The sequence below is a fragment of the Bubalus kerabau genome, chromosome 9 (genome assembly GCF_029407905.1).
Source record: "Bubalus kerabau isolate K-KA32 ecotype Philippines breed swamp buffalo chromosome 9, PCC_UOA_SB_1v2, whole genome shotgun sequence".
In the NCBI taxonomy this organism is placed as follows: domain Eukaryota; kingdom Metazoa; phylum Chordata; class Mammalia; order Artiodactyla; family Bovidae; genus Bubalus; species Bubalus kerabau.
The window spans coordinates 23,402,759-23,417,044 of record NC_073632.1 but is presented as its reverse complement, the minus strand read 5'-3'; the positions used below and the strand labels follow the sequence as shown (position 1 = coordinate 23,417,044).

Below are 14,286 nucleotides of genomic sequence, written 5' to 3'. Positions count from 1 at the left end.
CTCTTAGGGACCCCATGGACTGAAGCCTACCAGGCTCCTCCGTCCATGGGATTTTCCAGGCAAGAGTACTGGAGTGGGGTGCCGTTGCCTTCTCTGTCTATGTGTGCAGGTTAAAACAAAGTAGAGTTAGATGTGAAAAAAAAAAAAAATTAAAGATACAGGGGCTTAGCCTGAAGCTACATAATAGAAAGCAAACATTTGTTCTGATAAGAAAGCACAGTGTACTGTACCAGTGTAAGAAGCTATGCCCAAATTGGGAACTGTTTCCACCATTAGCTTCAAAATTCTGTTTTCTAACCAACCGAAGGAAATTTTTTATTCCCCAGACTGCAAGTGGGCAAGGCTCCAAATCTACTGGCAAAGCGACCTGAAAGTCAGGTTCAAAACAAAGCTTCCTAATTGGCCATGAATTAGTGAAGTGGATCTGTAACATCCTCCCTGGATTTCCCCAGACTAACAACAGAGAAAGGCCTTGGGCAAAATGCAAACAAAAAGCCTCTGTTGGGAGACACTTATCTTTGACAGAGCAGAACTTTGAGCAACTTTAAGAAAATTGCCTCCTACCTTAGTAAACAGGATTATTAAAAAGACAGAAAGCCCTGAAGGTGCTGAGCCCTGAAGCACTTACCTTTGAATACAAGCAGCTAAGCAAACCCTCTGGACCCCCTAGGAAATCAAAGACCTCCTCAACACTAGTAAGATACCTCCTCTTCTCCTGAAAACTTCCAGGGGGTCCCTGCCAGTTGAAATCAGGAAGACCAATTTTTTCCAGTCAATTGAAAACAGAAACATAAATAGGGAGAACCAATAAGAGAGCCAAGGGCCCAATCCTCTCCTTTCCTTTCCCCCCTGCGGAGCTGACAGACAACAGAGAGACTCGTCCAACAATAGGAGAAGATCAATCGAAGAACCCAGTTGAGGCAGGGGAAAACTGGGCGCCTCTTAGAAAGAGGGCAGGAAGCTGGTGATGCATTTGCCAGTGATGCCCAAGAGACCCTGGTGATGCTGGAAGGAAGCATTGCAGAAAGTCATGACTATGATCCTGAATCTGTATGCTGCTGATGCTGAAAACTCAGTCTTTGTGCATGTGTGCCGAATGAAATCTCAGAGACAGAACTTTGGGGAAAGTAGAAAAGAATAATGTTACTGCAAAGGGGGCCAGCAGTCGCGTGCCTCTCAAAACTGTGTCCCAACCCAGAGGTGGGGGCGGGATTTGGTGAGGAGTTTTATAGCAATCATTCAAGGGCAGGGTTGCTGATAAGGATTGGGTTGTACCAGGCCTAAATTCCTTTATTCTGGCTTCAAGAGGTCCCCTGATAAGTAAGCTTCTGGGGTTTCTTTCATCTGTCCTCAGGTGCTCTCTAGATGAGTTTCTTGAGGTTATCATTCTCTGATCTTCTCTGGAAGAAAGAATGCTGACATCTTCCATTTGTTTTGGGTTTTAGTTCTGCAGAAGAGCTCAAAGACACAGTTCTGTGTATCCCTTGAGGCAGAACCAGGACCCTGCCCCGAGGCTGCACTGTTGCTTCCTGACTGCTCCTCCCTTGTCTCAGCACCCTCTGCCTCCCCTGATTAGGACTGTTTAAACCTGCCCTTTGAAACTCAGGGAAGGTCATGCTGGCTGGAGTCTGTTCCTTACAAACGAGAAACAGGGGACACAGAAATGCTTCCATAGCCAGGAGCTCCACAGTGTCCTGCTTGGTTTCACTAACAGCAACATTCCATCTCCACAACTGGAAAAATGGAAACAGTGACAGTTGCGAGGATCAATCAAAATTATATTTACAACACTTAGCGAAACATTTGACACACAGTAGTTGACTAACAAATGTTAGTGGTTAATATGATAGCATCGTCATTAGTAAATGAGCTAATACTTTGTGATATGAACAGGGTACCAGTGGGATCAATGAAAAGTACCAGGACAAGGTATTTGCGTGGAGGGTCAACTAAAATTATTTCACTAATTTCTCATGACCAGTTCTGCTGTGTAGCCTTTCCTCTAAGAAGCCAAGAGCAAGAGAAATGAGACAGTGCTAACATGGGTTTCAGTCCCTGCATGCTTGCTAGGTCACTTTAGTCATGTCCGATTCTTTTGCAACCCTATGGTTGCATGGAATTCTCCAGGCAAGAATACTGAAGTAGGTTGCCATGCCCTCCTCCAGGGGATCTTCCTGACCCGGCATTGAACCCGCATCTCTTATGTCTTCTGCATCGGCAGGCAGGTTCTTTACTGCTAGTGCCACCTGGTCCTTACTGAAGCCAAATTTATACTGATTACTTAATGGGAGAACAGTAGCGGAAGCTAGAGAGCATTGGGCAGCCTGGGACATTATCTTACTCTACGCCTGGCTAGATAGTTGGAAAATTCAGAAGCTCTGAATTTTTGATACATTGCAGACTCATTGAATAATTGAATGAATGGACAGATGGATAGATGGACAAGGTCTGCCAAGAATGACTACTGTGAGCCAGCCAGGACATAAGTACTGCCTAAACCAGTGGGTTGGAAGACAGCAGATTTTGAAAGCCAAAAATTATTTTATAAAAGTTAAAAATAAATAACAAAGAACTTTACGAACTACATAAATCAAAGTGGATAAATCCAGTGTTCAGAAGGGATCTTATTTATAGTGAGAAGCCACTGTGCCATCTACCCCCAGAAATGCTCCTTCCATTTGACAGGGAGCTGGACAAGGTGGGAGAAGCCTGGGCTTCCTCCTACCTCGTTGGTTTAGTCATTTCACAGAAAGCAAAGTGAAGAGTCACCCATGTAACCAGCAACTGGCTGAGATTCATTAAACCGTGACCATCTTCTACACACGTGTAATCCAAAACAATCACCGTTCATTCACCACAGTTATAAACGGTAAATATGTGAAAGTCTCTGCCCAAAGGAAAATGCCCAATGGCCAAGGATGATAACCTTACAAAAATGCTGGGATCAAAGCTATTCCTTTTTCCTTCAAAGACCTTCTAATGAGCACTTTCTGATATGCTTTATTTTATGGTTCATTCATTCAGTCTTGTCTGACACTTTGTGACCCCATGAACTGCAGCAGGCCAGGCTTCACCATCTCCCAGAGTCTGTTCAAAGTCATGTCTATTGAGTCGATGATGCCATCCAACCATCTCATCCTCTGTCGTCCCCTTCTCCTCCTGCCTTCAATCTTTCCCAGCATCAGGGTCTTTTCAAATGAGTCAGTTCTTCCAATCAGGTGGCCAAAGAATTGGAGTTTCAGCTTCAGCATCAGTCCTTCCAATGAATATTAAGGACTGATCTCCTTTAGGATGGACTAGTTGGATCTCCTTGCAGTCCAAGGGACTCTCAAGAGTCTTTTCCAATACCACAAGACGGACAGGTCATGGTGGAGAGGTCTGACAGAATGTGGTCCACTGGAGAACGGAATGGCAAACCACTTCAGTATTCTTGCCTTGAGAACGCCATGGACAGTATGAAAAATGCTTCTGCAGAGTTCATTAATTTCATACTTCTATGAATTTATTCATTTTATAAAACTTCTTGAACTTGAAATGTAAAATGTTGTTCTTAAAACAAAAAGAACACCTGTACTATTTACTATACTACAAATAGTGTACTATAAATAGTGTCAGTTCTCCTATACAATTTTAGTTTGGAGAAATATGCACAAAATTAGTATTTTGATTATAGAAGAAATGGGCTTCTGGGTTTTAAAACAAATTAAGGGAAAATATGCACATGATTTTCAATAGTTTTCTTCCTATTTTTTTTTTTTAATCGAGAAGATCACAGGTATTTTGCTCCCAGTTTTTCAGCGTGACTAGCTGATCCAGATTTTCTGCTTGTGGTGGTGTATTTGCGTGTAAGCTGTCATGGTGATTGACAGGCAAGCTGATTGAAATGTCTTCCTTGTAGAGTAAACCAGTGTAACCACCTGATTGTGCTGCCTCTCAGCTCCCTGGACCTGTAGTGAAGATAATTACTTCAGCTTCCTAGACAACAAGGACTCAGATTCTAATTTACACAGCCTCTGGCTGTGTAGCCAGTATGGTCTCTTCCAGTGTCTAAGGCTGGGCTGATTCTCAGCAGTGCCCATCCCCCAGCACATAGTAAGGGAGATCACAGATCAGGACACTGCTAATCAAAATCCCAAGTAATACCTAAAGGTCATTTTAGCCAATACATGAAGCCTCCCTGATTCAGACTGGATCTTGCAAGTATTTCCTTGAACTCATTGATGAAAACTCTCCTTGAAAGAGAATTAAAAGGGGAAATCTTGAGGGAGATAAAGGACAGCTGCTGGAAATACCAAACATCAGGAATACATACCTAGCTTTGTCTCTGGGAAAGAATCTCAAGAACCTTCCCTTGGAAAATGGAGAAGATATCCTACCATTTCAAAGTTTTTCCAACCAGGATGGCCAAATATAGCAAAACTGAGTTACTGCATGTCTTACCCCTTTGCCCTTTTCTCGTCACTTTCTTGGGAGAAACAGGCGATTTGAACTAGGTCTCCAAAACACTGGAGGATCTCCCACCTCAAATCCAGTGTTCCCCCGCCCGGGAGCTGCTGGCTTTACCACCCATGCCCCCCACAGCCCTTATCAAAGAATAGCCTCCATGTGTGAAAAACATACCAGTCAATCAGGTAGATAGTTGTTGTAGTCACTAAGTCATGTCTGACGCTTGCATCCAATGGACTGTAGCCCGTCAGGCTCCTCTGTCCATGGAATTCCCCAGGCGAGAATACTGGAGTGGGTTGCCATATCCCTCTCCAGCAGATCTTCCCAATGCAGGAATCAAATTTAACATCTCCTGCATTGCAGGTAGATTTTGATCACTGAGCATTAGACAAAAAATACAGTTTAAAGAGGATATGGAAACAGGTTTTAAACAGAGAACAATAACAGAAAATACAATCACTGTATCATATCCATTATCTATACAATAACTTCTGACTTTATAGAGATCTGAAATGTCACTATCAATAGTAAATGGTAAATCAGTCCAAGTTACTGTCTTTTAGGTGTCAGCAAAGTGTTTCTTAAAATGCAAGATAGTTACTATTTTAGGCTTTGCAAGTCAATAAAGCAGAAGTAGATGTTTTTCTGGAATTCTCCTGCTTTTTCGATGATCCAAAAGATGTTGGCAATTTGATCTCTGGATCCTCTGCCTTTTCTAAATCCAGCTTGAACATCTGAAAGATCTCAGTTCACTTACTGTTGAAGCCTCACTTAGAGAATTTGGAGCATTACTTTGCTAGCGTGCGAGATGAGTGCAATTGTGTAGTAAGTTGGAACATTTTTGGCATTGCCTTTCTTTGGGATTGGAATGAAAACTAACATTTTCCAGTCCTGTGGCCACTGCTGAGTTTTCCAAATTTGCTGGCATATTGAGTGCAGCACTTTCACAGCATCATCTTTTAGGATTTAGCTCAACTGGAATTCCATCACCTCCACTAGCTTTGTTCATAATGATGCTTCCTAAGGCCCACTTGACTTCGCACTCCAGGACGTCTGGATCTAGGTGAGTGATCACACCATCGTGGTTATCTGGGTCATGAAGATCCTTTTTGTACAGCTCTCCTGTCTACTTCTGCTTTATTGACTACAAGAAAGCCTTTGACTGCGTGGACCACAACAAACTGTGGAAACTTTTTAAAGAGATGGGAATACAAGACCACCTGACCTGCCTCTTGAGAAATCTGAATGTAGGTCAAGAAGCAAGAGTTAGAACCAGATATGGAACAATGGACTGGTTCCAAATTGGGAAAGGAGTATGTCAAGGCTGTATATTGTCACTCTGCTTATTTAACTTATATGCAGAGTACATCATGTGAAATGCTGGGCTGGATGAAGCACAAGCTGGAATCAAGATTCCAGGGGAAATATCAGCAATGCCAGATATGCAGATGACACCACCCTTATGGCAGAAAGCAAAGAACTGAAGAGCCTCTTGATGAAAGTGAAAGAGAAGAGTGAAAAAGTTGCCTTAAAACTCAACATTCAAAGAACTAAGATCATGGCATCCAGTCCCATTACTGCATGGGAAATAGATGGGGAAACAGTGGAAACAGTGTCAGACTTTATTTTTCTGGACTCCAAAATCACTGCAGATGGTGATTGCAGCCATGAATTTAAAAGACGCTTACTCCTTGGAAGGAAAGTTATGACCAGCCTAGACAGAATATTAAAAAGCAGAGACATTACTTTGCCAACAAAGGTCCATCTAGTCAAAGCCATGATTTTTCCAGTAGTCATGTATGGATATGAGAGTTGGACCATAAAGAAAGCTGAGCGTCAAAGAATTGATGCTTTTGAACTGTGGTGTTGGAGAAGACGTTTGAGAGTCCCTTGGACTGCAAGGAGAAACAACCAGTCCATCCTAAAGGAAATCAATCCTGAATATTCATTGGAAGGACTGATGCTGAAGCTGAAACTCCAATCTTTTGGCCACCTGATTGGAAGAACTGACTCCTTAGAAAAGACCCTAATGCTGGGAAAGATTGAAGGCAGGAGGAGAAGGGGACAACAGAGGATGAGATGGTTGTATGGCATCACCAACTGTATGGACATGAGTTTAAGTAAGCTCCAGGAGTTAGTGATGGACAGGGAAGCCTGGCATGCTGCAGTCTCTGGGGTTGTAGAGTTGGACCCGAAGGATTGACTGAACTGACTGAATCTGCCCTTTGGAGTTCAGGCAAAGTCATGGGGACTAGAATCTGTTTCCAATAAAAAAGAAACAGGGAACACAGAGAGGCTTCCATGCCCAGGAACCCCACAGTGTCCAGTTCAGTTTCAGGGTGGGGCTAGTCTAGAAAGGGCAGGAGGAAAATAAAGAGATTCCTAGGAATGGCAGGGTAAGTCTCCCACTGTGAAAGCAGCTTTGGATACAAAGTAAAGATGCTCAGCAGAGAAGGAAGGGAAGGCAAGAATGAGACAGTGTTACCCCAAACACAAGGATTCCCTCTTGGTGGGTGTCTAGCTAAATAACACAACCAAGCCAAAGAGCAGAAGGAAGGATGTATCACTTGCAACAAGTAAGGAAAACCCCATGGATCCTTCCCAAAGCAGTGTCCCCAACCACAAAATTGGGGAAGTTTTAAGCTAAAGGTACATGCATATTCATGAGGGGCTTGAGAAGAGGAGAATTAAGGACAAAATTAGGACAAAGGTTGAGTCAGAACTTTAGCTGATGGAAGTCAGCAGGGTCAGAAAAGGTCAACATCATCTTCCCTCAGGTTCCAGCTGACCTGGAGGTTGAACCTTCAGGGTAATCTTTCCCACTGAAACAGAACTGGGAGTCTTTACAACTGATATGTTATCTTTGCTATAGGTTTGTAACTTTAAAACTGATATGTTATCTTTGTTATTTCTCTGGTTGTTTGTTTCTGCATTCTTTTGTTCCCTTAAGATTAATTACTGAAAACTGTTCGAGGGCAAACATTATAGCCAGGCTTAGATCACAAAATAGCTTAGGCCAAAGTGGCTTCTCTTATGTCAATAAGGCCAAGCCTGGTTCTATCTCCCGGGAACCCCATCCTATCTTCTTACAGCAGCTCAGTTAAAGTCAGGTTGTCTAACAGCCCCTGTTCAATCTATTTGCATCTTCTCTGGGGCCCATTTTTCTGTTCTTTCTTCCTCCCTCCCCCCTATGATTTATGGATTTTTAAAGTTAAACTTTTAAAAAAATGTGTGAAAGTCTTCAAACTAGGTGCTTAAAGCATTCCCAAGATTATCAAGTAAAAACACATAGAGTTTATCATTCATAAAATGCTGAAAATTTAGAAAATATTTGTTAAAAATCTATAAATAGTTACAAAGGACACATAAAGTAGCTCATTTTTAAAAGATGAAGGGCAAAATTAATAAAATGCCTTAAAGATATAAAAATATCCCAAAAGACCTTTTTGGGGAAGCCAATTTTATGGAAGTGGATATTAGGTGGATTGACCTCTAACCTATGAAGTAGCCGTCTGGAGGCCTAGGTGGGGACAATACTGAAAGGATGCATTTGGGTGAGTGAAGAGTAGATGAAGTTCCTTTAAGCTGACAGTTCATAGGTCGTTAGAATCCTCTGCAAAAGCAATCTGGTGGAGCAGCAGGAGCAGAGGCCACATTTCTATGAGATTGCAACGATACGGAAAATGAGAAAGTCAACATGCCCTGTCCGCCTCCTGTCTTACAACTTGGAGCAAGGCTCCAACCCTTCCACAGATACTGGAAGGTAGGGGGTGCTATCTTCCTTGATGATTACATTTCAAAGGGATGGCTCCCAGGTCCTGCAGAAAGTCAGGAGTCCAAATTCTGGCAGGAAGCTTTAAAGAGATTTCCATCTCAAACAGAGGAGGAAGTTACAAGTTTTCTAAAGTCTTACTCTTGAGGCCAAAAATTTGGCCTCTGTGCACTGGTGCCAAATCAAATCTGAGAGACAAGAGTTTCGTGTGAAGCAGAAAAGGATTGCTTTATTGCTTTGCCGGGCAAAGGGGGACACAGTGGATTCATGGCCCTCAGAACTGCGTGTACCAACCTGGTGGGATCTGGCAAGGAGCTTTATAGCAGTGGTTCAAGTATGCGGTTGCTGATAAGACTAGGGGGTGTGCAGGGCACCACTCCTCTAATCTAGTCTCAGGTGGTCTCTTGAAGAGCTGGTCTCAGGTGGCCTTCCCTGAAATGAAGAAAGCTAATATCTTCTATTTATTCGGGGTTTTAGTTCTATTGTTGTTGTTCAGTCACTCAGTCATAACTGACTCTTTGCGACCCCATGGACTGCAGCATGCCAGGCTTCCCTGTCCATCACCAACTCCCAGAGCTTGCTCAAACTCATGTCCATTGAGTTCTATAAAGACCTCAAAAGATAGTGTTCTGTGTATCCCTTGAGCGGAACCCGGACCCTGCCTGAAGCCTACGCTATTGATTCTTGGCTGCTCCTCCCAAGACTGTATCCCTTCCCTTCCATGATTAGCAACTGTTGGAATCTGCCCTTGGGAACTCAGGGAAGGTCATGGAGGCTGGAGTCTGTTCCATACAAGAAGTGGAGGACACAGAAAAGTTTCTGTGGCCAGGAGCCCCACAGGGTCCTTCTTGGTTTCACAGTAAGGAAAGAGAGGTCAAGGAAAGAAGTCTGGGTAAAGATGAGTTGAGCTTAACAGTCCCAGACAGCTTAACAGTCAGAGGATGTAGCATTTCTTTTCTTTGCCCCAATTTTAATATATTTATAGGCAATGCCCAGACAGACCAATTATTTAGGTACATCTGCAAAATTTGAAACAAAATCCAATCAGGTCTTTTTCTTTTCTTTTGGCCTAATGTCAGGGTGGAAAGTGGATTGGGGTAGCAGTGCTGGGAGGGGGGTATATTCTTCCTTTACTACTTGGGGACTAGAGAGAAGAAAGAGAGAATTTGAAAACCCTCCAGAGATTTCCAGGTGAGTCTCATTCCACATTCAGATCAGCACCAGGATGTGGGGCTGCGTCCTCTAAAGGAGGATCGGCAGTGGTTAGGGCAGAGAGCATCTCAGAGGCGCAGGCAGGTAGGAGAAGCCACACGCTGTTGGTACAGCGTGCGGTTTGCCTTTCACCTTTTGAAACTCCCTGAATAAATGAATCTGTGATATAAAAAGTATAAACCAATGTTAGAACCACCTGATTCATCAACTGAGAAGCTGAATAAATCACGGCTTGCTCAGTATTCTGCTGGCATCCCCGGCCACTAGGGTCATCTTTCATTTAAGCTGCTATGAAAATTCTTCAGAAGCATGTAGGGCTTTTATGCCAGTTAGCTGTGCAGGTTGAAGATTTCAAAAATGAAAAACTCCATATAACTTATTCTAAATCCTTCTCTTCTTGAATTCCTAAAAATCTTCCTTAAAAACAGGCAGACCTCAAGGCTGGTAAGTGGTAAACATTGAAATTAATTTCAGCCTGGCATCCAAGACGCTTCCAGCCAGAATGTGGGTCAAGGCTCATTTTCTCTGGAAAGTGCCTAATGTGTAAGACTCGCACTTAGTCACCAGCTCTGCGAAGGCGGTAGTTGTCACTCATCACAATGGCAATAAAAATGGTAATCGCTGTTAATTAACACTATTTTTAAAATCTTAATAAATAACTACACAAAATTATTTCCCCCCATTCCATAGCTGAAGAAACTGTGTTTCCTAAAAGTGTAAGTAACATGTTTTACCGTTAAACAGTCACCAAGGGCTGGAACTGAATTCAAAGGCAGTTTTATGTGCTTCCCTCAACTCTACCTACGGTCTCTTTGTGAAAAGGAATCTTATTAACCCTCCTCCTCCTGGTATACTGGAGAGGGAAATGGCAACCCACTGCAGCAGTCTTGCCTGGGAAATCCCATGGACAGAGGAGCCTGGCGGGCTACAGTCCGTGGGGTCGCCAAGAGTCGGATTATGCCTTAGCAACTAAACAGCAATTACTGGGTATACGCCAAGTGTTTAATCTACTTAGAAAAGGTGACAACACACTTCAGTCTAATGAGACCTAAATGAACTATTAGGTTCTACATCTCACCAAGAGAAATTTCCTACAATATTTTATCATATTCTAGAACACAAAAAAAAAAAAAAAAAAATTATTCTCAGAAACAAAAGTCCTAAACTTCCCTTTCCATGTTCTGTTGTCTCTGCTAGGAGTGTCCCCTCCCAGCTGGGGCAGCCTCAGGGATTCTCTCCAGGAGGCTCTCCCCAGCCTCCCCCATCTCTGTCTCTGGCTGTGTCTCCTGCTGCCCTGTGTTCCCTGTGCTGCCATCGTAGGGGTTTTCTGTTAACGCCTGCTTCCACTAGGGAACCACAGTGCCAGCTGGACTGCCAGATAGCTTTTGCCCGCTCCAGAGTTTCAACCTGTCCCCTCAGCCCACCCCCAACCACCCCATGGAGCTTCTTTAAGAAGCTCCCAGGGTCCTTCATCAAACCCTTAATGCAAACCCTCCATGCGAGCCTGGGCTTCCACCCAGCTGCAGGGCCACCTCCCACGCTGCTGTTGGGGTCCCCATCTATCCTGGGACACTCAGGCCCTAAGATCAGTGCACCCAGAATCCCTCGGTTTGGCAAATACAAAAAATGACTGAGAGCGGAGATCATTCTTTAGCCTCTCGTCCAGGGTAAGCTACGTGTGTTTGCCTTGGAAGTGTTCCTGAAAGCCTACTATAAACAGGTTGTGGTGGTTGTTCTTGAGAATGGTAGAAAATTGAACTGAAACCCAAGCTTCTTATCGCATGCCCCTTCAAGCCAGAAAAATATCCCATGGATAATTGATTCAATTCCACAAACTTGGAGTGTATGCTCCAACAGCCATATGCATGGTCCTATGTATCATCAAATAATTATTCTTAATCCTACCCTTCAGCAATAAGTCATAAGCAAAACATTTCTGGCCAATAATAAAATAATAATAAAATGATAAATATGAACTTAAGTGTAGTTGTTTTTTCTTTAAGTTCTTTTAGTCACTGACCTGCGCAACAATTCTGGAGCCTGGCTACATCTCCTGCTAGCTTTGTTCCAGTAGGACACCTCGAATGGGAGATTTATTATATTTGATCTGGAGCAATATTAGTGATCACCTTCTTTAAATACCTCTTTTTATAGAGGGAATAAATGGGTCTCAAAGATGCTAACCCACATTCCAAGGCCACAGACAATTGCTAGGAGCCAGTTCTTCTCGCCCAGGGTGCTTGGGTGTGCACAGCAAGGATGAGCAGGTTAACTCCACGGCAAGTGAAGCCAAGCCCACAAAGTCCTCAGAATTTAGGAAAATAAGCCAGATGCACATGTTTGGAAGGTGAGGCATCTGCATTATATCTCAGATGAAACCCCAGAAGGGCGCCATAGTTATTCAAATGACTAAGCACTCAGCACCAAGCACTGAATCGAATCTCATGCCTTAAGAAGGAGCAGTCAGAAGACCAGGCTGCCTAAGGATTCCCTGGGCTCTAGACCCTTTGCTTCATGCATATTAATTTTAAACATTAATATTAATTAATGTTTAAAATTATATATCCTATCTGCAGTGGTATAGAGACAAATATAATCCAGGCTGCATTATATTAATTTTTGTTTCTGATTTCAAAGAATTTAAAACATGTTCTTAAGTTCCTAAAAGTATGGTGGTCAAAACTGTGCCCAGTGCCCCTGCAGATTATATGGATTGGGATGTGAGTTTGTCATTCTCTGATGCCCCAAGCAAAGGAATGACACCCCCTCCTCCCCATCAACAAAACCGGGACTGCAAAGCCTCCGTGGTTGGGGAATGAAGGGGCCCCTGCTTTCCGCTCCTTTCAGACTTGGTCTCAGCCTCCTGGGAACGCCAGGGCTCTGGCTCTGCCTTTCTGAAATGGGAAAAGATGAGCCAGGAGTTTGCAATATAACCTCCAGCCGGCCAGGCCAGATCTGCTGTGGTAATCAGAGTCCTAATGGCTCTATCACTGGTCCTCTGGAGCTGCTCTTCCCACCGCCCGATTCCTGACAGACCTCGCCTCCCCGCACCAGTGCGCTCAGCACCGCAGTTTTCCAGCTCAGTTCAGTCTCTCAGTCATGTCCGACTCTTTGCGACCCCATGGACTGAAGCACGCCAGGCCTCCCTGTCCATCACCAACTCCCAGAGCTTACTCAAACTCATGTCCATACAGTCAGTGATGCCATCCAACCATCTCATCCTCTGTCGTCCTCTTCTCCTCCTGCCTTCAATCTTTCCCAGCATCAGGGTCTTCTCCAAGGAGTCAGTTCGCATCATGTGGCCAAAGGATTGGAGTTTCAGCTTCAGCATCAGTACTTCCAATGGATATTCAGGACTGATCTACTTTAGGATGGACTGGTTGGATCTCCTTGCAGTCCAAAGGATTCTCAAGAGTCTTCTCCAACACCACCATTCAAAAGCATCAATTCTTCGATGCTCAGCTTTCTTTATAGTCCAACTCTCACATCCATACATGACTACTGGAAAAACCCATAGCTTTGAGTAGACAGACCTTTGTTGGCAAAGTAATGTCTCTGCTTTTTTTTTAATATGCTATCTAGGTTGGTCATAGCCTTTCTTCCAAGGAGCCAGCGTCTTTTAATTTCATGGCTGCAGTCACCATCTGCAGTGATTTTGGAGCCCAGGAAAATAAAGTTTGTCACTGTTTTCATTGTTTCCCCATCTATTTGCCATGAAGTGATAGGACCGGATGCCATGATCTTAGTTTTCTGAATGTTGAGTTTTAAGCCAACTTTTTCACCCTTCTCTTTCACTTTCATCAAGAGTCTCCTTCGTTCTTCTCCGCAGTTTTTAAGGAGACAGAAATCAGTTCGGACCTTATATTAACAATATAATTTCATTCCGAGTCTATTCCTACTTCTTTTGCTATAGAGCGCCACCTAGCGATCACTAGGTTTCATCGCATCAAAAAAAAGTCCACAAACAGGCCCTCAGCCGGGACCAGCCCCAAGAAGCCAGGGTTTCAGCCACACTGAGCTGAAATCCTGCCCTAGGATGGAACCCTATCAAAGGAGATGCCTCACCTCCTGTCCAACATTTGAGTGTTAGGGCAGCGCAAGGCAAGGGGATGACAAAATGGTAAAGAATGATGAAGTACAGGGTGGAAAGGGAATAATACACAGAACCAAGGATTTGGGACAAGTGACAGGATGTTCTAGGGGAGGCATGTGAGTGCAATGATCCAGAGTTAGTGCCAAGTGGGCCTGAGACCCTCAGGGGCTGGCAGGAAGGGAGAGTCTGTGTTCAAGCCTGAACAGATGAGTAGAGTACCTTTGGGATCGGTAACAGAGGGTTTGAAAAAGACAGTCTTGGACCATCAGGGACCTATGAATTTATAAACTGCTTGATGACCTGGATCATAATCTTTTTAGCTTTGACTGTTAAGTGCTTCCAAGTGTCCCCTGCAGGCAGCAAGGACTGTTCACTAAATGCGTTTTGATTACATGATGTAGAGTTGAGAGACAACCTTCCTCAGTCAGCGCTTGGGAATGCTTTTCAAGACCTTTAAAATGCAAACCTACTGCTCGGCATGCATGCATGCTCAGTCATTCCAATCATGTTCGACTCTGTGTGACCCTACGGACTGTAGCCTGCCAGGTTCCGTCTGTCCATGGGATTCTCCAGGCAAGAATACTGGAGTGGGTTGCCATGCCCTCCTCCAGGGGATCTTTCCGACTCAGGGATCGAACCCATCTCCTGCATAGAGAGGTGGGTTCTTTACCATTAGTGCCACCTAGAAGCCACTGCTCTGTAGGCTAGTCCCCAAAAATGACACAGGGAAAGCAAGTACTCTATAAACTAAGTGCATTTGTTC

The 14,286-nt window shown here is 43.9% G+C and overlaps 1 protein-coding gene across 3 annotated transcripts in view; it reads left to right on the top strand.

The window, feature by feature from the left end:
- The window catches only part of LOC129619639 (interphotoreceptor matrix proteoglycan 1-like), a 39,335-nt gene that overhangs the window by 8,881 nt on the left and 16,168 nt on the right, over positions 1-14,286 (top strand). The window contains exon 4 of one of the 3 annotated variants that reach the window (XM_055534842.1): positions 1,446-1,804. The exons of the other annotated variants lie outside the window; for them this stretch is intronic. Coding sequence (XP_055390817.1) covers positions 1,446-1,576 — 131 coding nt within the window. The 3' untranslated portion in view covers positions 1,577-1,804. Of the gene's footprint in view, positions 1-1,445; positions 1,805-14,286 lie in introns of those variants that run through there. 3 annotated transcript variants of the gene reach the window in all.